The sequence below is a fragment of the Ovis canadensis genome, chromosome 6 (assembly GCF_042477335.2).
Source record: "Ovis canadensis isolate MfBH-ARS-UI-01 breed Bighorn chromosome 6, ARS-UI_OviCan_v2, whole genome shotgun sequence".
Classification (NCBI taxonomy): domain Eukaryota; kingdom Metazoa; phylum Chordata; class Mammalia; order Artiodactyla; family Bovidae; genus Ovis; species Ovis canadensis.
The window spans coordinates 121,575,757-121,597,751 of NC_091250.1; the positions used below are offsets into that span (position 1 = coordinate 121,575,757).

Genomic DNA, 21,995 nt, shown 5'->3' on the forward strand with positions numbered 1-21,995 from the left:
GGCACAAGGGACTGTGGTTACTGCTAGGGATTTAGTAGGTGGTGCTAGCGGTAAAGAACCTGCCTGCCTGCAGGAGATTCGAGTGACGTGGGTTCAGTCCCTGGGTTGGGAAGACCCCCTGGATTAAGAAGTGGCAACCCACTCCAGTATTCTTGCCTGGAGAATCCCATGGACAGAGGAGACTGGCGGGCTGCAGTCGATAGGGTCTCAAAGAGTTGGACACGACTAAAGTGAAGCATTCTTCTTCTTCATGACACACTGTGTGTCCCCAGTGTCCACTTCAGGCTATTTAGTTAGAACTGGATTAAATTACAAGAAGGTAAAGAAATGGGCATTATAAGCACATGCACAACCTACCCCACAATTTTGTTGTGAGAACCAAAGGGGATAATGTGTGTGAAAACATCTACCATCGTTCTAGCATAAAAACATTTATTTTTAGTTTTGCTCATGGGATGAAACCACAAGCCCATTTCTGAAGGATCTGATCCCATCACTGAAAATACTTTCATGTAGCTGTTCTTTTTTACTTCTAAATCTTACTTGGAATGCAACATTCTCAGTTTGGCAAACAGTAGGGTAGTGAATAGCAGAGATGGGTCTGCTCTAAATTCAAGAGGCATACAGTCCTGGAATTCCTGCAGATCTGGGCTTCCAACACACTTCTGAAATACGGCCTCCGTCTTTTCACCACCCACACTTCCTGCTGAGAACCCAAGTTTTTTTTTTTTTCTTTCCTTTGCCTTTATTGCTTCCAAGCTCTAGTTCTTGGCTGAGACAAACTGCAGTCCCCAAATGCTGTGATTTAATGAGAGGAAATTTACTTGACTTACTGTACAAATTTGCCAGGGGAAGGCATTCTGATAAAGATAATTACATCCACATCTTAGTGTAAATTACAGCAAATGTGAGCAGCTGCTGAGTCCTGTCACTCAACATGACCTCCCTCCTTTGGGGTGCACAACCAGCTAATGAAAGTCCAGTGGAAGAAAAACGAGAAGTCTGATAATAGCCATCTGACCGACTCAAGTTCCATCATTTATTCAGTTGAGAAGTAGCATCAAAATAGAGTGTTTCCTGTGTAGACTGAAATCTAACAGCCACAGATGGAAGCTGTTGGGGAGGGCTTGGTCCCAGGCATATTTAGGAGGTGGAGCTGGTGCCACAGTCATGATTTTTTAGTCTAGACCAAAACTAGTGACCAGCCTCATCTCCTGCTCTTATCCTCACATCCCCCTTGTTTGGTCACACTAATAGTTTGCTATTCTCTGAATATGCTATTTACTAGTTTACTCCCATGCCATTGGCCCTTTTGTTTCAAACACCTTCTTCCCGTCTTCTCAGTTGGATGAAAGCCTAATCTTCATCTGACATGCAGCTCACATGCTTTCATTCAAAAGAATCTGTCTTAATCACCCCAAGCTACAGTCATTCTGTCCTCAGGGCTCCCATCACATCTTCTTCACAACTATATCATGGCATTTATTCATTCAGTCAATATGTAATGAGCAGTTACCAAGAAGATGGGATCCTGAGGTGAATCAGTTATTTTCTTGTAGGATTCCATAGTCTAGGAGGGGAGACATTCAAGTTAAAAAAAAGACCACCACAATTCTAATGCAGTGATTCATCATGAGAAACACTGGGCTGGATGAATTGCAAGCTGGAATCAAGATTGCCAGGAGAAATATCAATAACCTCAGATATGCAGATGACACCACCCTTATAGCAGAAAGTGAAGAACTAAAGCACCTCTTGAGGAAAGTGAAAGAGGAGAGTGAAAAAGCTGGCTTAAAGCTCAACATTCAGAAAACTAAGATCATGGTATTCGGTCTTATCACTTCATGGCAGATAGATGGGGAAACAGTGGAAACAGTGTCAGACTTTATTTTGGGGGGGCTCCAAAATCACTGCAGATGGTGACTGCAGCCATGAAATTAAAAGATGATTACTCCTTGGAAGGAAAGTTATGATCAACCAAGACAGCATATTAAAAAGCAGGGACACTACTTTGCCAGCAAAGGTCCATCTAGTCAAGGCTATGGTTTCTCCAGTGGTCATACATGGATGTGAGAATTGGACTATAAAGAAAGCTGAGCACTGAAGAATTGATGCTTTTGAACTATGGTGTTGGAGAAGGCTCTTGAGAATCCCTTGGACTTCAAGGAGATCCAACAAGTCCATCCTAAAAGAGATCAGTCCTGAGTGTTCATTGGAAGGACTGATGTTGAAGCTGAAACTCCAATACTTTGGCCACCTGATGTGAAGAACTGACTCATGTGAAAAGACTCTGATGCTGGGAAAGATTGAAGGCGGGAGGAGAAGGGGACAACAGAGGATGAGATGGTTGGATGGTATCACTGACTCAATGGACATGAGTTTGAATAAACTCTGGGAGTTGGTGATGGACAGGGAGGCCTAGTGTGCTGCAGTTCATGGGGTCACAAAGAGTTGGACACACGTGAACGACTGTACTGAACTGAATCCTTAAGGAGGCTAGATTGGGCTTCCACAAATGATGATATTAGCACGTTATAAGGGAGAGCCCTGGAGTGCAGGTGCTTATTAAGCTTCTGCTTGTGTCACATTTTCTGATATCTCAGTGCATGGCCAAATCCAGACTCAGCACAGTAGGAAATTATACAACAGCATGCATACTGGGAGGCCTGATTCACTGGGCTGATAATTCCACAACCACCACAGACAAGTAGATGTCAGGTGGTCACGGTGGAAGGGATGAGGGGTACATATTAAAGTCATTGTTCTGGAGACAAGGGGCTGAGGCCAAATTCCTGAGGTCCCTAGTATAGTGATAGGGGCACTCAACTTGGCTGGGTTTGAAGCTGGAAGAACTCCAAGGGCTTGGATCAAATTAAATGAATCCAATAATATGTACTTCATAGGTTATCTACAGCATCATAAGCAACAATGTGAAAGTATTTTGCAAGCTTATAAGGAAGAAAAATTAGATCGTTAGGCAGAAATCCCAGATCAGCACCATAGACAGCTCCCAGACTACCTCAAAGCTTCAGTAACTACACAACATGAATAAGAATCCATGCTCCCTTAACACGGAGGCACCTGTGCCCTGGAGAAACAGACTGCTGACTGTCTAAATTATTGAGCTTGCTTCATATATTCTCATTTGCCTTGGGCTCTTTCCTGTCATGACCCAGATGAATTGAATTTGGGTTTAGACATGAGGAAGAGAAACCCCAAATAAGAGGAGCTTAAGCAAGAGAGAAAATTTGACTCTCACATGCAAAGGTTATTGCTAGACAGTTCAGGGCTGTTACAGCAACTCTGTTCCATGAAGTCTAGACTTGGGACTCTTACTGCTCACTGCTGTGTATCCTTAGGGTGTGACCTTCAACATCATGATCTAGGTGGATGGTCAGTACTCCTGTAACTACATCTACACTGTTTCATTTGCTCCTTCCTCCAATAAAAGCAATTCTTCTGGTGTGCACTATGGACCAGAAATAGACTAAAGGGTGTTACATGTGTGAAAGTAAAAGTCAGTAATCTTGAAATCCTGAGATGAGAATCATTCTTAACACTGTCCTTTTCAATTGAATGGAGGTCCATTTGTGGTCCTGCTTCTCTCAGCTTCTGGAAGTTACTTCTCACATCTGCCTCTCCAGGTCTTCTATATTGATCCCCTTTTTGCCTGCTGTGAGCACATCTGATACTCAGAAAAGATGTTTTGGGAGCACCCCCCCAACCGGGGATGGCCTGGGAGAGACAGAACCTGGAGGTTGGTGGGTGGGGAACAGTCTCTTCTGAGTCTGAGATCCACAAAGCAGAGTCAAAGATTGGAAAAGGGCATTGATTCAGTTCAGTTCAGTTCAGTCGCTCAGTCATGTCCGACTCTTTGCAACCCCATGAATCACAGCACGCCAGGCCTCCCTGTCCATCACCAACTCCCGGAGTTCACTCAAACTCATGTCCATCGAGTCGGTGATGCCATCCAGCCATCTTATCCTCTGTCGTCCCCTTCTTCTCCTGCCCCCAATCCCTCCCAGCATCAGAGTCTTTTCCAGTGAGTCAACTCTTTGCATGAGTTGGCCAAAGTATTGGAGTTTCAGCTTCAGCAATCAGAGCCAAGAGTCCCTGAAAGCTTCAGGATCCAGACTGAGGGCAGCTCAAGGCTACTACTGTTAGAGCTGGGACTGGAAGCTCTTTGAGTCCTCTGTCAGACCAGATTGCTGACCTTTGAGAAAGCATTCAAATGCTGTGTCCCCAATTTCATTTCAAAACCATGGGATAAGTCGTGAAGAAGGCAGAGCATGGATCTCTATAGAAGAAAACTTGGTCCACTGAAGGGGAGATTCCAACTGCCAGAAGACTTTGGGGGATTCAGCTGTGAAGAAATCCCAAATGGGTTGCAATGTTGGATTAGCAAAGGCTTATTTTTAAATATTTCATCAGGCTAAACTTGCAGGGGACTCTGGTTTTAAAATGGTGAGCCCATCCACTCAGACAACGCTGTTTTTGATTCAGTTCTCCAGTGCAGAGGAGGAGTCTGGTTCAGGCCGTATGTTCGTCTTATCATCAGTTACTGCTAAGTCAGTTCTCCCCTCTGGTGGGTATGCCTTGTTCCTTTTGGCGAATGCCTGGCTGATTTCTGCATGGGTTCTGTTTTTGGTCTCAGGCAGGACAAAATACAAATAGAGAGCACCTGTGAAGCAGATTGCAGCAAAAACCAGGAAACAGTAGGTGTCCAGACTTTGCTGTGGAAAGGCAGAGACAAAAAGGCATCAGAAAGACAATCGCTAGACGGGCTGCAAAACCACATCTAGGCTGATTAAAAAAAAAAAAATAGTTTCCCATCCCTGGATCAACATTTCTGGTTTAAACACAGCATGTGCGAGGGTGCCTCTACAGGCCAAGGTGCCTTACAAATGTCTACCTGAGACGTTCTCACATGAGGCACACATGAATCAGCTTCAGACCCTGGCAAAGATGAGGAAGTGGCAGTTTTTATTTATTTTGGAAACAAGGCATATAAAAATGAATCAAAATGGGGACTTCCCCGGGTAAGTCCAGTGGCTAAGATTCTGAGCTCCCAATGCAGGGAGCCCAGGTTCCATCCCCGGTCAGGGACCTAGATCTCAGCTGTTGCAACTCAGGATTCCACATCTGGCAACAAAGATCAAAGATCCTGCATGCTGCAATGAAGACCTGGCATAGCCAAATAAATAAATAAATATTAAATTAATCATGACGAAAGCAAAGTGTGATGCTTGCTGAATGTTATCCTACATTCATATTTACCATTAGCCACATTCCGCCCTCCAAACCCCCGCTACTATACACATGAGAAAAGTGTGATGTCAAAAGGGAAGTGAAATTCCCCAGTTGATAAGAAAATTACAGAGCACAGGCTAGGTCAAGATAACACCATTGTTTTCTAATATGCAAAAGATGTAATTCACTGATTGCTATCCTGATACAGCTTCACACAAATAAGAGAGACCAGAAAAAAGAGAAATGCTGAATGTAATCACCCAACAGTACTTTATATATCCTGATTATAGCACTAAATGCTTGGACTGGAATGACCCTGGCTACTGCACTAGACCTTGAGCTTCTTCACGACTTGGTTACCTCTAGGGCTTCTGGGTCTATCCAGTGCCTGGCTTGTAGTAGTTGATTAATAAATGTTTGTTAAATAAAAGACTTTATAGGTTCCAGTTGTCAGGGCAAAGGCTTTTTCATTCTACAAATGTCTGTTGATTCAAAGATAACACTGTCTTTGAATGATACTTTACAGTCAGCAATATCATGATTTTAGTCAATTACACGCTACTCTTTGATTTGACAAACACTTGATTTTGACACATGACATAGTGTTGAAGGGCTTGATCTCTTGAAATCACCTCCTAGATCCACCGTTTACTGACTCTGAGGCTCTTGGTGCCTCAGTTTCCACAGCTGTAAAATGAGGATAATAATGGGAGTTGAAGGCTGTTGTAAGGATTAAATGAGACATTCTCTGTAGAAGTCATAGAGCAGTTCTGGATGGTATAAACATTCCACACCTTGGAGGGCTTGTCTAGAAGGGTATGTGCCTTCCACTTGTCCACAGAGATTCCAGGAGCAGAATAGAGAAGGGAAAGCTTGGGCTCTGCAGTCGGTTGGGTGGGATTCAAATCCTGACTCCATCATTTACACAAGATGTCAACACTGAAGATGTGCCATTTAAGATAGAACTTCAAAGCACTGACTGAAATTCCTCATTTATACCACAGTTAACAGTCTATACCACATGTTGCTTTGAAGATGAAATGAGAGATATCCACCTTGACTTTCAACATCTCCACTTGTATGCCTGATGGCCATCTTGACTAACCGGGTCTCAGTAGAGCCCCTAACCCTGTTCCTGTTCTGGTCTTCCTCATCTCAGTTGATGGCACCTCCATCCTTCCATTTGCTTAGACCAACTAAACACTTTTTCTCTCTCACCCCTACATCTGATGCATCAGGAAATCATGTCACCTCTACCCTGATGTATATTCTGAATATGAGCACTTGTTACCACTTATACTGCAACCATTTTGGTTCAAGTTATCATCATCTCTGGGCTTCCCTGGTGGCTCAGTGGTAAAGAATCTGTGTGCAATGCAGGAGATGCAGGTTCGATCCCTAGGTCTGGAAGATGCCCTGAAGGAGGGCATGGCAACCCACCCTAGTATTCTTGCCTGGAAAATCCCATGGACAGAGGACCCTGGCGGGCTATGGTCCATGGATTCACAAAGAGTCAGACACGATTGAAGTGACTGAGCATGCACACACATCATCGTCTCTGGGTCGGATTGTCAGTATAACTTCTCAATAGATTTCTCTGGTGTCCCCACTTAATATTATGCCCAAGAGAGAAGCCACAATGATCCTGTGAAGCAAAAGACAGAGCGTGGGGAATTCCCTGGTGGTCCAGTGGTTAGGAATCTGCCTTGCAATGCAGAGGATGTGGTTTCCAGTCCTGGAGAGGGAACTAAGATCCCATGTGCTGCAGAGCAACTAAACCCATGCACTGCAACTACTGAGCAGCAACTAGAAAGTCTGTGCACCACGACAGAAAGATCCCACGTGCTACAGCTAAGGACCTGATGAGGCCAAATAAAGAAAGAAAGAAACATTTTTAAAAAGACAGAGCATGCCACTTCTCTGCTCCAGATACATCATGACATCCCAAGTCATGTGAGCAAAGCCCAAGTCCTTACCATGGCCTCTAAGCCCAGCCACCACTCAGCCCCCTGACTTCTCTGACCTCCCTCTTCCACGCTGTTTCTCTGCTCCCACTACACTGCCTTCCTGACACTCCTCCAGTATCCTGCCTCAGGACCTTTGCACCTGCTCTTCCCTTTCCCTGGAATAATCTTCACATGTCTGCACATCTCACTTCTTTTCATCTCAGCTTTCTTTCTCAGAGAAGTTCTTCCAGCTTCTGCTTCTAAAGAGCTTCCCCAGCTCTCCACTTACCCTTCTTCACTGCTTACCAAATCACTCTCCACTCCCCAGCAGGATCCTTCATTAACCCTCTCCCCCACCAGGAGGTGAGCTGCTGGAGGACAGGTGTTATTTTTCTTGTGTTTTCAGAACCTGGGAGACCACTTGACACATAGTAGGTGCTCCAGAAGTGCTCACTGGGTGTATAGACACACTGAGGCTCAGAGCGGCTCCCTGCCTACCCCCGCCACATGTGGAGATGCCTGGGACCTCTCAGAGCTGTCACCTGCAGAGCTGGCTTGGCTTCCTTTCTCACAAGACCCAAAGGGTGGAGCCAGGATTTTTCTCACCATGTCACAGAATTGAGCCAAGAAACCTTCGGTACTGCGGGCACCTTGGGAAGGAACACTGCCCACCTTGTGACTCTCGGAAGCCAAGTTGATGGGAAGGCCAGGTGAGTGGGCCCACTTCCAGGGCACAGGCTCTGCCCCACTGACCCTCAGAGGAAAAGTCTGGCCAGGTCACACTTATCAGGGGCGGAACTTGCGGCAGACATGCGTGCCCCACAGAATCCCCCAATCCTAGAGCTGGCTCTGCAGACACCTGCTCCTGAGTGAGAAGCATCATTAGGAGGGTGTTGGGAGGTGGCTGGAGACCAGACAGGAGAGAAGAGAACGGGATAGATAGGCATCTCCTCTGCCGGGTTGGTGGAGTTGGAGCTTTTACACGGATGCGCACTTTCCACCTCAGGAAAACAGATGGGTCCCTCTTTACAGATGGGGAAATCAAGGCAGAGGGAGGTCATCCAGGGTGACATGGACAGCACAGCTCTGCAGGTGGCGGGGTGAGAATGGGGCTGGAGAGGCGGAAGAGGCCAGCCCGATCTGACAGTGTGTGTGTGTGTGTGCACACACACACACACAAGCTCAGTCATGTCTGGTTCTTTGTGACTGTATGGAATGAAGCCAGCCAGGCTCCTCTGTCCATGGAATTTTCCAGGCTAGAATATTGGAGTGGGTTGCCATTTCCTTCTTCAGGGGATCTTCCGGACCCACAGATAGAACCTGCATCTCCTGCAATGGCAGGCGAATTCTTGACCGCTGAGCTACCCTGGGAAGCCTGATCTAACCGCAGGATTGTTGATTTAACACTGATCTAATGTTCCCACCCACGCTAGGGCATGTGTATTGTTTCTCCAACAAGAAAACTGAGAGGGATGCAGTTATGGGTGCCGTGTTCTGGACCCAAGAGACAAAGCCGATTCAAACCTGCCCATCTGTCCCCCCAGCCAGTGTTCTTCACACCGTGCTCACAGTCTAGAAAGTAAGGATGGGGTAGAAGAGGAGGAGAGACAAGGCTAATGAGTCAATGAGAAAAACCCCAACTGTGCAGCTCAGGGAACTCAGTGCTCGGTGGTGGCCTAAATGGGAAGGGAATCTGCAAAAGAGGGAGTATATGTACATGTACAGCTGATTCACTCTGCTGTACAGTATAAGCTAACACAATGTTGTAATGCAACTATACTTCAATAAAAATTAATTAAATAAAGAAAAGAAAGCAGTCCTCAAAAAAAAAAAAAAAAGCACAAGAAAGTCAATGAGAAAAAGAAGCCTTGGGCCACACGAAGCCCAGAGGTTCCTTCAGGAAGTCAGGGCCAGCACTGGAGAGGGTGGGAGGAGACCTGGATGGATGGGGAGCAGAATGCCTGGGAGCTGGAAGTTCACCCTGGTCCTGGCAGCTGAAGGACCTTTGTCGGCATCTGCCCTAAATAATTTCCTGCCAGCAGTCATGCAGTGACCTGGCATTATTGCAAGCTGCGACTGCATTTAATCTGGGAAGAGAAATGCACTTATTAAGCACCTCCTGGGTGTCAGCAATATTACAGACATTATCTCATCTGATCCCTGTAGCTCACACTGTGATAGAGCCGTTTATCTTTCCTTCCTTTTTTTTTTTTTAACAAAAGATGAAACTGAGGATTAGAGAGCTTCTGAAACATGTCCAAGGCCTTGTAGGGGTCCATGAGAGTCAGGACTTACACTGAAGTGGGCCCACTTGGGAGCTCACATTCTCTCTATTAGCTCTGAGGACTCCCTTGCTGGTGTGTGTGTGTGTGTGTGTGTGTGTGTGTGTGTGCGTGTGTGTGTGTGTGTTTTGGGGAGGGGAGTGGATAATATGTTACTGGGATCCTTTGGTGTTTACAAACAGCAGTTGTGAAACCGATCTTCCTAACCTCTTACAGGTGAGAAAGTGAGGATCAGAAAGGGCAAGTGATTTGCCTGTAGTTCCCCAGCTGGTGTCTGGATTTGAATCTGGTTTAACCTGATCCGGCACTTCCCAGGTGGCTCAGATGGTAAAGAATGCACCTGCCAATGCAGGAGATGCAGGTTGGATCAGTAATTTGGGAAGATCCTCTGGAGAAGGAAATGGCAAACCACTGCAGTATTCTTGCCTGGAAAACTCCATGGACAGAGGAGCCTGGCAGTCTACAGTCCATGGGGGTCACAAAGAGTCGGACATGACTGAGTGACTGACACTTTTCCCTTGACTTGATCTGGAGGCCACTGTCTCGCTTCCATTCCTGCCTCCCTTGGGCAAACTGATTCAGTGCAGCAGGTCTGGCAAAGAACTGTCGGAAAATGTACGTGTCACTTTCCCCGTCTACTCTCTTACTTTACAACAACTCAGAAGTTCACCTTCTGCCCAGCTCCTCCTGAGAAGTTACTCAACCCCTCCTAAGTAAGGATGGTATGGGAGGGTCTGTCCAGTGTCCTCTGAACTCGGAGATTTTAGGCAGCACATCTGTAGTGAGAAGGACCCTGCCTAAGAAGCCACAGACCTCGTTCAATTCTAGATCAGACTCCAGCAAATATGCAGCTCATCATTGATGCTGGGGAGTGCCACAGTCCATCTGGGCTTTATTTCCCCCATCAGTAAAATGGACATAATCATATTGGAGGTTTTCTATGAAACACTTTCACATTCACAAACCTTGGTTCATAAATTAAAAAAAAATCTGACTACTCTAAAATCAAGGACATTTGTTCATAAAAAGCTACCAAATAGAGATGTTTCTTTGGGACATTAGTCCACCTTCTTGGTCTGCTGGCTTTCCATATAAAGTCACTATTTCTTGACCCAACAAAACAAACAAAAGGTACCATACAATGAGTACAAGAGCCACAAATGGGGAAGTATTGTGATACATAATGAACAAAGAATTTATACCCTGAATTTAAAATAAAAACACCTCTTTTTGAGTCAATAAGAACATGATGACCTTAATAGAAAAAAGGGCAGAATTTCTGGACGAGCTTTTCACAGGAGAGGAAATACAAATGGCAAATACACTTGTGAAAAGGTGCTCATTGTTCTTAGCAATTCCGAATAATATGAGTTAAAATCATAATTTTATACCATTTCTCACTATCAGACTGGCAAGAACGTGAAGTCTGACAATGACACTATCAAGTGTTGATGAGCAACATGAATTTTCATACCCATGCAAACACAATTGAGTCTGTAAATAGCCACAGCTTCTTTGGAGCACTGCTGGGCATGACCAAGTCAAGGCGAGTTGTGTGCGTCCTATGACCCAGCAATGACACTCAGAGTGGATCTGTCCTAGCGAAACAGAGCGAGACCTTGCGGTCCTTCCCCCCATGTCCTCTGCTGGCCTTTTGTCTGTGGAAAACGTTAGTCAAAGAATAAGTTTAATCAGAGAAATGAGAACATGCAGAAACAAAGGAAAACGGTCAAAGGAGACCAAATAATAATTTACTTATCAAGCACAGTCAAGGGCCTTTAGATCCTCAAGGGCTATAGACAATATTCTAAGCCATATCCTGTGAGCTGTCTTGTAGATACTGAAACCCTCACAAGGTGGAGAAATTAACTACATGATGACCAGACTATAACTGTGATATAAGCTGCACCTATTCTGAGAATTGGCCTCAAGGAGATGGAAACCAACGGACCCTGGAACTGAACATTAACTCTACCTAAAACAATCAAGATGACTGTCAGAGCTGACTGTACTGTTTCTTCATGTAGCCTACAAAGGCTCTTATCCCCTACTTGTCATGGGAGGAGTTGGTCTTTGGGAAGATGGCTGCCCTCCCCCTCAAGTTGCTGGCACCTAATATTCAGCAAACTTTTCTTTCTCCCAACCTAGCCTGTTCATTGGCTTTTGAGCAGTGATCAACCAGACCGCCCCCCTCCATGCCCCGCCCTTTGGGTAACACTAGAGGTGCACTCTTTAATTTTCTATTAATTAAAAGTTCAGTTCTTCCGTTCCACTAGCCACGTGCAGGTCCACAGAAGTCACACGGCTGGTGTCTCCTGCATGGCATAGCGGATGTCAACATTCCCATCAGCATGAAACTCTTGTGCATTGTTCCAGGATGTTCATGATAGCACTATTTCTAGAGCAAGGAAATGGGAACGATGCCAGTGCTCATGGGAAAGGGAAGGGATAAATACATTGGGATACATCATACAAAGGATTCTTAGAGCAGTGAGAAGCAATGACCTGTAGCTGGGCATATGACACAGATGGCACTCAACAGCATATATGGCACAGAAAACACCTTCAGGATGATTCTCTTTGTATGACTTTAAAACCAGGAAGAGCAAAACCCTAGTTTGTTAGGGACACACTTATAAAGAGGTCAAATCCTGAAGAAAACCTAGAGAATAATTAGCACAAAATCCCTGCTAGGGACTAGAGAGAGGCACCCAGGGGATCAGGCTTCCCTGGTGGCTCAGTAGTAAAGAAACCACCTCCCAATGCCAGAAACACAGGTTCAATCCCTGATGCGGGAAGATCCCCTGAAGAAGTAAATGACAACTCACTCTTATGTTCTTGCTGGGAGAACCCCATGGACAGAGGAGCCTGGCATGCTACAGTCCATGGGGTTGCAAAGAGTCAGATACAACTTAGCCACTGAACAACAATGACAACTCAGGGGCTTGAAATGGCTTTCGTTGACTAAGTACACTGATTTTTCCCTGATACTTTTATATATAGTGCATCCTGTAATTATAATAATACATTTTTCTCTTTGGGTATGTGAATGAAGAATACTGCCTGCCGTATCAGCAAAGAAAAGATGTTGCAGCGATCAAGTCATCACGTGAGAGCTGCTCTGATGGTGAGCCCAGAGGGAACTCCGGATAGAAACATAATGCCTCCTGCCATCCAATCATCAGACACTGTAGTCACCCCCACAACAGTACACCCTGAGGAAACTCAGGATGAGAAAACACAGCGTATTGCCCCAGAAAGATAAGGTGCACATCAAAGGACTGACTTCAGTGAGCCCAGACTATTGCATCTTCCCATACGTAGAAGAGCACCAAATTCCTTAACTTGAGATATCTGGTTTTCTTTACTTCATAGCAATCTTTGGGTGTTCTGACTACTGGTCTTTGTTGCAAAAGCTCCTATATATCCTAGTTCCCCCTGCTGCCTCTTTGGAACAGCATCTCAGAGTGATCTGAGATGCTGAAGTCCTCAGTTTTGCCCACCAAATAAAACAGAGCTCTCATCTTTTAGGTTGTGCAATCTTTTTCAGTTGACATGTGTATGATGTATCTCATACTCTTTTGCGTATGATGCGTTTCATAACATAATTTAAAAATATAAAGTGTTAGTCACTCAGTTGTGTCTGACTCAACAACAACCCCATGGATTGTAGCCCGCCAGGCTCCTCTGTCCATGGGATTTTCCAGGCAAGAATACTGGCATGGGTTGCCATTCCCTTCTCCAGGGGATCTTCCCAACTCAGCGATCAAACCCAGGTCTCCCTCATTGCAGACAGATTCTTTACCACCTGAGCCAACCAGGGAAGCCCATATTTATATGGTGTAATTGAAAGAATCTAAACCCAGAAGTAATTCACTCATGGTGAACAAGTATCAAAAGGAACTTTACCAAAAGGAAGTGCTAAAGCTCAAGTCAGATGCAAGCACTTTAACTAAAAAAAATCTTCCAGGATGCAGAGCTCATCCTCCTAGTTGGTTCAGCTGAGGACAAGTCTGGAAGTGGAAGGAGGATGCTCAGGGTCTCCTGGGAGCCCTCAGAGGAAACTAGAGTAGTAGACACAGTAGAACCCCATCAGGTGTGGGTGCTGGGCCTTCTCACCCAGGTAAGCTTCCAACTTACAAAAAATAAGCTATAATCACATAGCTTTCTCTAAATATACCTTTTGTGTTATTACAAATGACCATGAAAATGTTTCATAGTCTTTAATATGGAGAAAAAATTTTCTTTTGACAATATACTCTACCACCAAATTACACTAAAAAATGTAAGGCAATTGTGGCAAAGTGCTACTTTTAGGAAAAGATCCGTGAGAGCAAAGAGAAATCTCAGCTTTCTCCTCCAATTTATCAGGATGGTGTGAATACATAGCAGCTCTTTAAAACTGCCTGCTTTCCTGAACAAGGAAGATAGATATGAAGTAAACGTGCAGGGAACAAATTTGTGAGCTCCGACAGATTAGTCCTGGATTCCATGTGTATCAGCCTTGTCGTGTGCGGCTAGGGGAGGGCATGGGCACTGCCTAGAAATCTGATCACAGTCACATGCTCTGGAGGCAACAAAATGATAGCCTGGTGTAATTCTGGGTTCACTTTAGAAGTAGCCATCACTCAGATGATCAAAAGCAAAAGGTGTTCTGAGTTAGAATGAAAAATTCCTGCAATAGTGGCTCTATCCTCCAGAAGAACTGACCAGAACTCTCCCTTCCTTTACTTAGAAACCTTCCCTTCCTCTTTCACACTAGGTCCAAGCACGTCCACAAACCCTTCTGAGCATATCCTCCTGTTTGCAAGTTGGTGGCATCCCAAATCTCCCTGAGCACAGAAGACACATGTCGCCCTTCTCTGGGAACCAGGAACCCATCACAGTGTCTGGTGTGGCCTCTCACACCAGAGAGGTGGGTTAATCATAGTGTGTTTAGAACAGTGCCCGGCATCCAGTGTAATGTGACTGTCAGGTCCCCGCTCTCTCTGTGGGCTCTGCACAATGTAGAGAGGATGTCTGAGGCTGGACCACATCAGGTAGAAAAGTAAAAGTCATTCATGACATCTCCTATCCTCTTAGCAGATTCTCCCAAAAGTCCTAGTGTGTTTCTTTCTCTCCGTGATTCCTCTATCTAGCCTCCCTTGACATCTCCACTCTGGGAGTTGAGCCCAGGGGTTGGCAAACTTTTCCTGTAAAGAGCCATCCAATCTCTATCAGAACCTCTCAGCTCTGCTTTTGTGGGAAGGCAATAGGCGTTGATGAAGAACACATGAATGTGCTTGGCTGTGTTCCAATAAAACTTTATTTACAAAACAACTGTCCTTCCTCCACATTGGTTCTTGGCCATTCCCATCTCCTACCATACTTCCTGCTGACTCTGTACCTCTTCCTGCAACTTTTCAGCTGCTCACCTGGTGTCCAAGCCCAGCCAGGGTTGTAAGTTCCATGATGGCAGAATCCGTGTCCCCGGCTCTCCACTGTACCCCCAGCCCGAGGCAGTGCCCAGCTCATTGTAAGCATTTTCTTAATATAAATACGTTGAATGAAAGGATAAAAGAATGACATGGGGGGACTTTTATGGAGATGCGTGAAGGTACGAAAGGGGGTCCAAGTTAGATTTTCATAAGGAGACAAAAGCATAATTCTTCTGCTTAGTTTCCACACCCACCTGTGTAGCTGGAACACTGGCTCATTGGTGATTTACAGTGAGCTCTCAGAGGCCTGGAACACCATTTAAGAACTGATGGGAAGCCAGGTGTCTTACAGTTGTAACTCAATTCTGCAAAGAGCTTTAAAAGGTCAGGCTGTTCTACTGTAATAGCAGAGTGGACCTGAAACCCGAGGGTGCTTCCAGGGAAGCTAGAAGAGGGAGCAGGCATCTTAGGAGTGACTTGCTTCTCTGGTGTGGGTTGTGGTTTCAAAGTCACTGGCGTGTGTACAGTTAGGGTCTTGGTGGTGCTGTCCAGGAAGCTTTGAGGTAGACACAGCCCCTGGCTGCCTGATGGGTAGCGTTTCAATTCAACAAGCTCCCTTGGAAGCCACGTTAACAGCCCTGCTGACATGTCCACTCCCAGCCATGCCCTCATCCCTGGTGTGTCTGCCTCGTCCACCTGCTCTCAGAACCAGCATTGCCATGCTGCTGCCTGCCCAAGACAGACACCGGAAATCACCTTTGACTACTTCCTCCCTCTCTGCCTGTCTTTGCTATAACACAGTCTTGATGACTTTACCCTGAAACATCTTTTCTCTTTCTTAAAAAGCATACGACTTTTGAGAAATATCGTATGGTAGTCCTTATATGTGGAATCTAAAAAGAAATCACAAACGAACTTACAAAGCAGAAAGAGATTCACAGACTTAGAGAATGAGCTTATGGTTGCCGAGAGGAAGTGTCTGGGGGGAGAGACAGGAAGTTTGGGATGGACATGTGCACGCTGCTACATTTAAAATGGGTAAACAGTAAGCACCTACTGTACAGCACATGGAACTCTGCTCAGTGTTATGTGGCAGCCTGGATGGGAGGGGAGTTTGGGGGAGAATGGATACATGTATATGTGTGGCTAAGTCCCTTCACTGTTCACCTGCAACTATCACAATATTGTTAACTGTCTATACCCCAGCAGAAAATAAAACGTTTAAATTTTTATCAAGAAAGAATTTGCATATAGTAACTTGCCCAAACCTTAAGTGAACTGTTGTTGCTTTTTAGTCACTAGGTCCTATCTGACTCTTTGAAACCCCATGGTCTGTAGCCTGCCAGGCTCCTCTGTCCATGGGATTTCCCAGGCAAGAATACTGGATTTGGTTACTATTTCCATCTCTAAGGGTTCTTCCCAACCCAAGAATTGAACCTACATCTCCTGCATTCGTAGGTGGATTCTTTACCACTGAACCACCAGGGAAGTCCCTGTTAAATGCATAGTTCAGTGTGTTTGGAGAAAAGTATGCCCAGGTGTAACCAACACCTCTCTTAAGAGGCAGAACACCTCTATTCCTCCAAAAATTTCCTTGTGCCATTTTCTAGTCAATTCCCACCCCTCCACCCCACCCTTACTGAGCAACACCATTCTGATTTCTATGACTTTAGCATCCATTTCTCCTGCCCCTGCCCTGAATCTAGTTCCCAGCAGGCAGCTGAAGAAGCATTTTAAAAGCACAAAATGGATCATGTCTTAAAGTCATGAAGTGGCTTCCCAGAGTCCTTCGGATAAACCCCAAATCCCTCCCATGCTTTCAATGCCTTCAGGGATTTGGCCTCAGCTCCCTGTTCTCCCTCAGAATGACCTGCAATCTTCTCCTTTCCTCGGACGCTCCGTGCCTGTTCAAGGCTTCTGCCAACATCTTCTACCATCTCCCTGCCAGGCATAGCCTCCCTACCCACGCTCTGTGCATGCGCTTCCTCGGTCTTAGCTTGAGAGGTCCTTACACTGGTCAGCCCAGTTAAGCCCTCCATTTTACATCCTCCCATGAAACTACACGCTTCCCATGAGTCACGTCTGTTCTTCCTGAGATGTCAGGGCAGCTTGTGACTCACGGTTCACTTCCCTGTCTCTAGGTCTCAGTATGAAGCTTTCACCTGCAGGGGCTGAGCGGGTGAAAGACGCTCTCTCCCTCTCTCCCCCCAGAGAGGCTGGGGGCAGCTTCACGTCCTCTTGGAGCCCACCATCCCAGATCAGCATCGGCTTTCCTCCTCGCTTTGCATAGGCATTTGGGACATGACCTAATATTTTCCAAGTTGAAAAGAATCATCTCCCCTCCAGATTTTGTTGCATTCAAAAGGAATTTTTTAACTCCAGTGGAATCCAGCAGGCATACATTTGCATGCAATTTTGTTCCAACCAGAAAATACTGATGCTAACGGCAGAGGTCAAGTCATCTGAAGGCATTTACTACTGATGACCCAAGGGACCCAAGGATGCTGACCACAGCAAAGGTTCAGAGGAGAAGGCAGTCTAGTACTCTCCTTAGGGATCAAGGGAGCCTGGCCCAGTCCATCTAGAACACTTTGCAGGAGAGAAGAGAAAGAGAAAGGAGGGGGAGAAGGCAAGATTTGGGAGGCCACGTGTCCCGACGGCTCAGCTAGTAAGGGATGGTACAAGTTTCCGGTGTTTATCATGGTTGATCTTTCTGCCCTCTTTCCAGGTGATCCTAAGATCTCACAGCAGGAAACAGCCTTCCCACAGTGATCTTGACAGCAACTGTCCCTTAGTATCTGTGGGTAGACACTGTGCTGAAGCCTTGACTTTGTCTCTTATTCTTTAGAGAGCCCTGCTACAAAAGTGGGGGCAATTCTCTTGTTTTATAAAGACGAAAATTATGGCTTGGAGGGCAACTGAAGTTGGACAAAGTTTGACCAGCCTGCTCTTTACCAAACTTTGCTCATCTCCGACTCTTGGTGATCCCATGGACTGCAGTGTGCCAGGCTTCCAAACTGGTGAGCTGCAGAGCCAGGATTCAAGGTCAGGTCGTTAGACCCCAATGTCGTGTGGTTTCTTCTTGTTTCTCATTTGTACCTGGAGAGTGGCCAAGATGGCATAGAAAGACCCTGAGGTCACCTTCTTTTAGGACGACACCAAAGTCATAACTATCTGCAGGGCAACCATCAGTGCAAAAACCTGAAACCTACCAGAAAAGATCTTCTACAACAAAGACATAAAGAAGGAACCACAATGAGATGGATAGGAGGGGTGAACTCACGATGTGATTATTTGTACCTAACATAGTACCTGGCACATAAGGGCAATGAGAACAACCACCAATCACAGCTGCTGCTGCTGCTGCTAAGTCACTTCAGTCGTGTCCGACTCTGTGCGACCCCATAGACGTTAGCCCACCAGGCTCCCCCATCCCTGGGATTCTCCAGGCAAGAACACTGGAGTGGGTTGCCATTTCCTTCTCCAATACATAAAAGTGAAAAGTGAAAGTGAAGTCGCTCAGTCGTGTCCAACTCTTAGCGACCCCATGGACTGTAGCCCACCAGGCACCTCCATCCATGGGATTTTTCCAGGCAAGAGTACTGGAGTGGGGTGCCATTGCCTTCTCCGACCAATCACAGCAGCTACCATTTATTAAGCCTTGAGTAGGAAATGGCTACCCATTCCAGTATTCTTGTCTGAAAAACCTATGGACAGAGGAGCCTGGCAGGCTACAGTCCATGGAGTCCCAAAGAGTTGGACATGACTGAGCATGCATACGATTTCTATGTTGAAATTCTATCCCCCAGTAACTCAGAGGGACTGTATCTGGAGACAGGGTCTTTAGGAGGTGATAAGGGAAAATGAGGTCATATAGGCGGGCCCTGATCCATGATGACTTGTTTTCTTGTAAGAAGAGGCTATTAGGACCAGACATGCGCAGAAGGAAGAGCATGTGAGGATACAGGGAGAAGACGGCTGTCCACAAGCCTTGGGAGAGAGGCCTCAGGAGAAATCAACCTTGCAAAAGCCTTTGTCTCAGGTGTGAGAAAACAATTCTGTTGTTTAAGCCCCCAGTCTGTGGAATTTTGTTATGGCAGCCCCGGGAAGTGAAGACAGTGGCTCTTGATTGTGGCTGACATGGCTCCCAGAAGGGCTGTAGAACGGAAATGATTCACTCATGGAGACTACAACAAACAGAAGTTGATCCCATGAGAGGGTCCCAGTGGGGTGAGCTTGTGAATCCTGCATTTTTCCAATGCCGTCATCATTGCCAGGGGCAGCCCCAAGAACCTGGCTCTCTGCCTTCGCTCCCAGCCAGAGAGGGAATTTAACCATCATCTTCCCTGGCTTGGGTCGGGAGGCTGACATTTCCCTAAATCTAAATGTGGTCTCCTGACCGGTGTCTCTGTCAGTGCGGCCAGCAGGCCCATTCGGTTTGAGTCAAAGTCATGCCTTCAAGGATTCCTGAACAATCCCTGAAAACTCAGAGACCCTGGGGGAGCTCAAGCTGGCAGGAGCCCTGCTTCTGCAGTCCACAGAATTCTCCAGGCACGAATTATGTCCATGGGCATAAGGAAATGTGTATACTACGATGCCAGGTGAGAAAAATACAGACCAAAGCAAAACAAATGGTTCTAATTTTTATAAACATGAAAAATTACCAGTATTTGAAGGAAGGGTAGGAAACAGCATCATTAACCCATAACATGAATGTTTTCACTTCATTTTCTTTATATTTTCATAGTTTCTACAGTGCACCATGTATAATTAGAATTGCCTCCTAACTATAGAAGGGCTTCCCTGATAGCTCAGTTGGTAAAGAATCCACCTGCAATGCAGGAGACCCAGTTCGATTCCTGGGTTGGGAAGATCCGCTGAAGAAGGTACAGGCTACCCACTCCAGTATTCATGGGCTTCCCTTGTGGCTCAGCTGGTAAAGAATCTGCTTGCAATGTGGAAGACCTGAGTTTGATCTCTGGACTGGGAAGATCCCCTGGAGAAGGGGAAGGCATTCTGGCCTGGAGAATTCCATGGACTGCATAGTGCATGGGGTCGTAAAGAGTCGGACAGGACTGAGCAACTTTCACTTTCACTTTTCCTACCTATCATCTGTCTTTCTATCAGTTGTCTTCTGTTACTTTTTTGGTGGAAATCTTCATTGTTGCTTTATGTCTGTGTTTTAAATTTGCATAAAAGTTCTGGGCTACAGACTCCACTCCATGTTTTACTTCTTTCTCCCCTGGGTTTAGATTTACATGTCTTGTTGATCAAGATTTAGTTCATTGCTTTTCACTGCCGCATAACTCTGGTACTGTGTACCTACTATGCTTTATTTATGCTTCCCCCAAGGTATGGCTGCTCAGGTTACCTTTCACCCCTCGTTTCCACAGATAATACTGTAGTTGATATCCCTATACGGTCTATCTTACGTACCTTTGCAAAAATCTCTGGGCGGAGTTTGGGGTCACAGGATATATGGATACTTAATATTAATTGGGCTTCCCAGGAGGCGCTAGTGGTAAAGAACTTGGCCTCCAATGCAGGAGACACAAGAGACGTGGGTTCAACCCCTGGGTCGGGAAGTTCCCCTGGAGAAGGAAATGGCAACCCACCCACTCCAGTATTCCTGCCTGGAGAACTCCATGGGCTGAGGAGCCTGAGAGGCTACATTCCATGGGGCCGCAAAGAGTCGGACACGACTGAGCGACAGAGCAATATGATTAACTGGCACCAGAGTGCTCCACCAGTGCACGAGGGCTCCTGTTTCCCTAGGTCTCTCTCAACACTTGGTATTCTCCAAGTGTCTAATTTTGACAACTGGGCAAATACACAGAGGCATGTTACTGGGGTAGTTTGCCTTTCTTTGATTTAAACAAGTTGCTTCTCTTCCCCTGTGTTACCATTTAGGTTTCTTGTCTGGGAATTGCCCTTTCCTATTTCTGTCACCTCTCCCAGAGGGACTCATGCTCTTTTATTGTTGACTTGTGGGAGGTCCTTCCTACTCTAAGTGCTGATCCCTGATCAGTTTAGAGGTCACACATGGCTTCTGTCATCATCTGTAGAACCCTTGACCTTGCTATTCCTCATTGGCTGGAAACCTCCCCCCCCCGCCCCCCGCCTCATTTTGATATAATTGGACCTGTCCCTTCTCTCCCCACAGTTTGTGCTGTTAGGGGTCTTGTTCATCCCCAGCCTGGGTCACAGCGATACCTTCCTACTTTGTCCTCTGTTTGATTTTTAGTTTCACTTTTCACACTTGCTTCTTGAATCCATCTGGAATCGTTTTGCACACTTCATCTATTTAGTCCCGGCTCCTTCTCTTTAAGTTTGAAAGTTTTGCTTACACAAAGGGTTCAATAGAAAGAACTATTAAAAAAAGTTGCTGACCTATAAAATGCCCTCCCTCTAAATAGAAAGGAAGAAGGGGCCAAATATTTTTGGAAGGCTCTGTGCTTTGGAACTTCTGAACTGTGGAACCAGGGTCACATCCATGGACATCCTGCCTGGGAACAAATCGACAATCAGCACTGCACTAATAGGCAACTGGGGAAGGGAAAGAATGAGCTGGGCTGAAGGTCAAGTTTAAGGAGGAAAGAAGGCCTGGCCATCAAGTGGGCCTCTCAAGAAGCCCTTGTTTTATGGATAAAATCTTCTGATGATGATGCCAATGGCAGTGTTGAAATCATAGAAATCTTCTGTGGACCAGTTCAGAGGTGTCTGAGTTCAACTTTGAAGGCAGTGCGGCTGATTGGCTGACACTGGTCTGTAACTAAAGGTGATGAAGACCAAGGAAGTGTGGTTGGTCCTGACGGCAAGGTGGCTGTCATCAGCTTGGCTGTCCGTCCAGCCAGGGCGATGCATCTGGGCCAGGTGCTGCCATATGTAAGATCCTCCTCCCCTCCTCCCCACTCTGCAAAGTGGATTTACTCTGCTCCTGACTGCTCTCCCCACCCCATCCCCATTCTCCTGCCATCATCCTAATCTGACCCTGAGGACCATTTCCTCTGCAGGTGACAGATAACCCCAGCCGCCAGTTCTCCCTGTCCACAAGCTGTTCTCTACCTGCTCAATCCATCCTCCAGGCAGCCAGGATGAAT

The 21,995-nt window shown here is 46.0% G+C and overlaps 1 protein-coding gene across 1 annotated transcript in view; it reads right to left on the reverse strand.

The window, feature by feature from the left end:
* Positions 1-4,499: 4,499 nt before the first annotated feature.
* The window catches only part of SLC2A9 (solute carrier family 2 member 9), a 219,957-nt gene continuing 202,461 nt past the window's right edge, over positions 4,500-21,995 (reverse strand). Inside the window, exon 12 of the mRNA XM_069595056.1 lies at positions 4,500-4,733. Coding sequence (XP_069451157.1) covers positions 4,500-4,733 — 234 coding nt within the window. The remainder of the gene's footprint in view (positions 4,734-21,995) is intronic.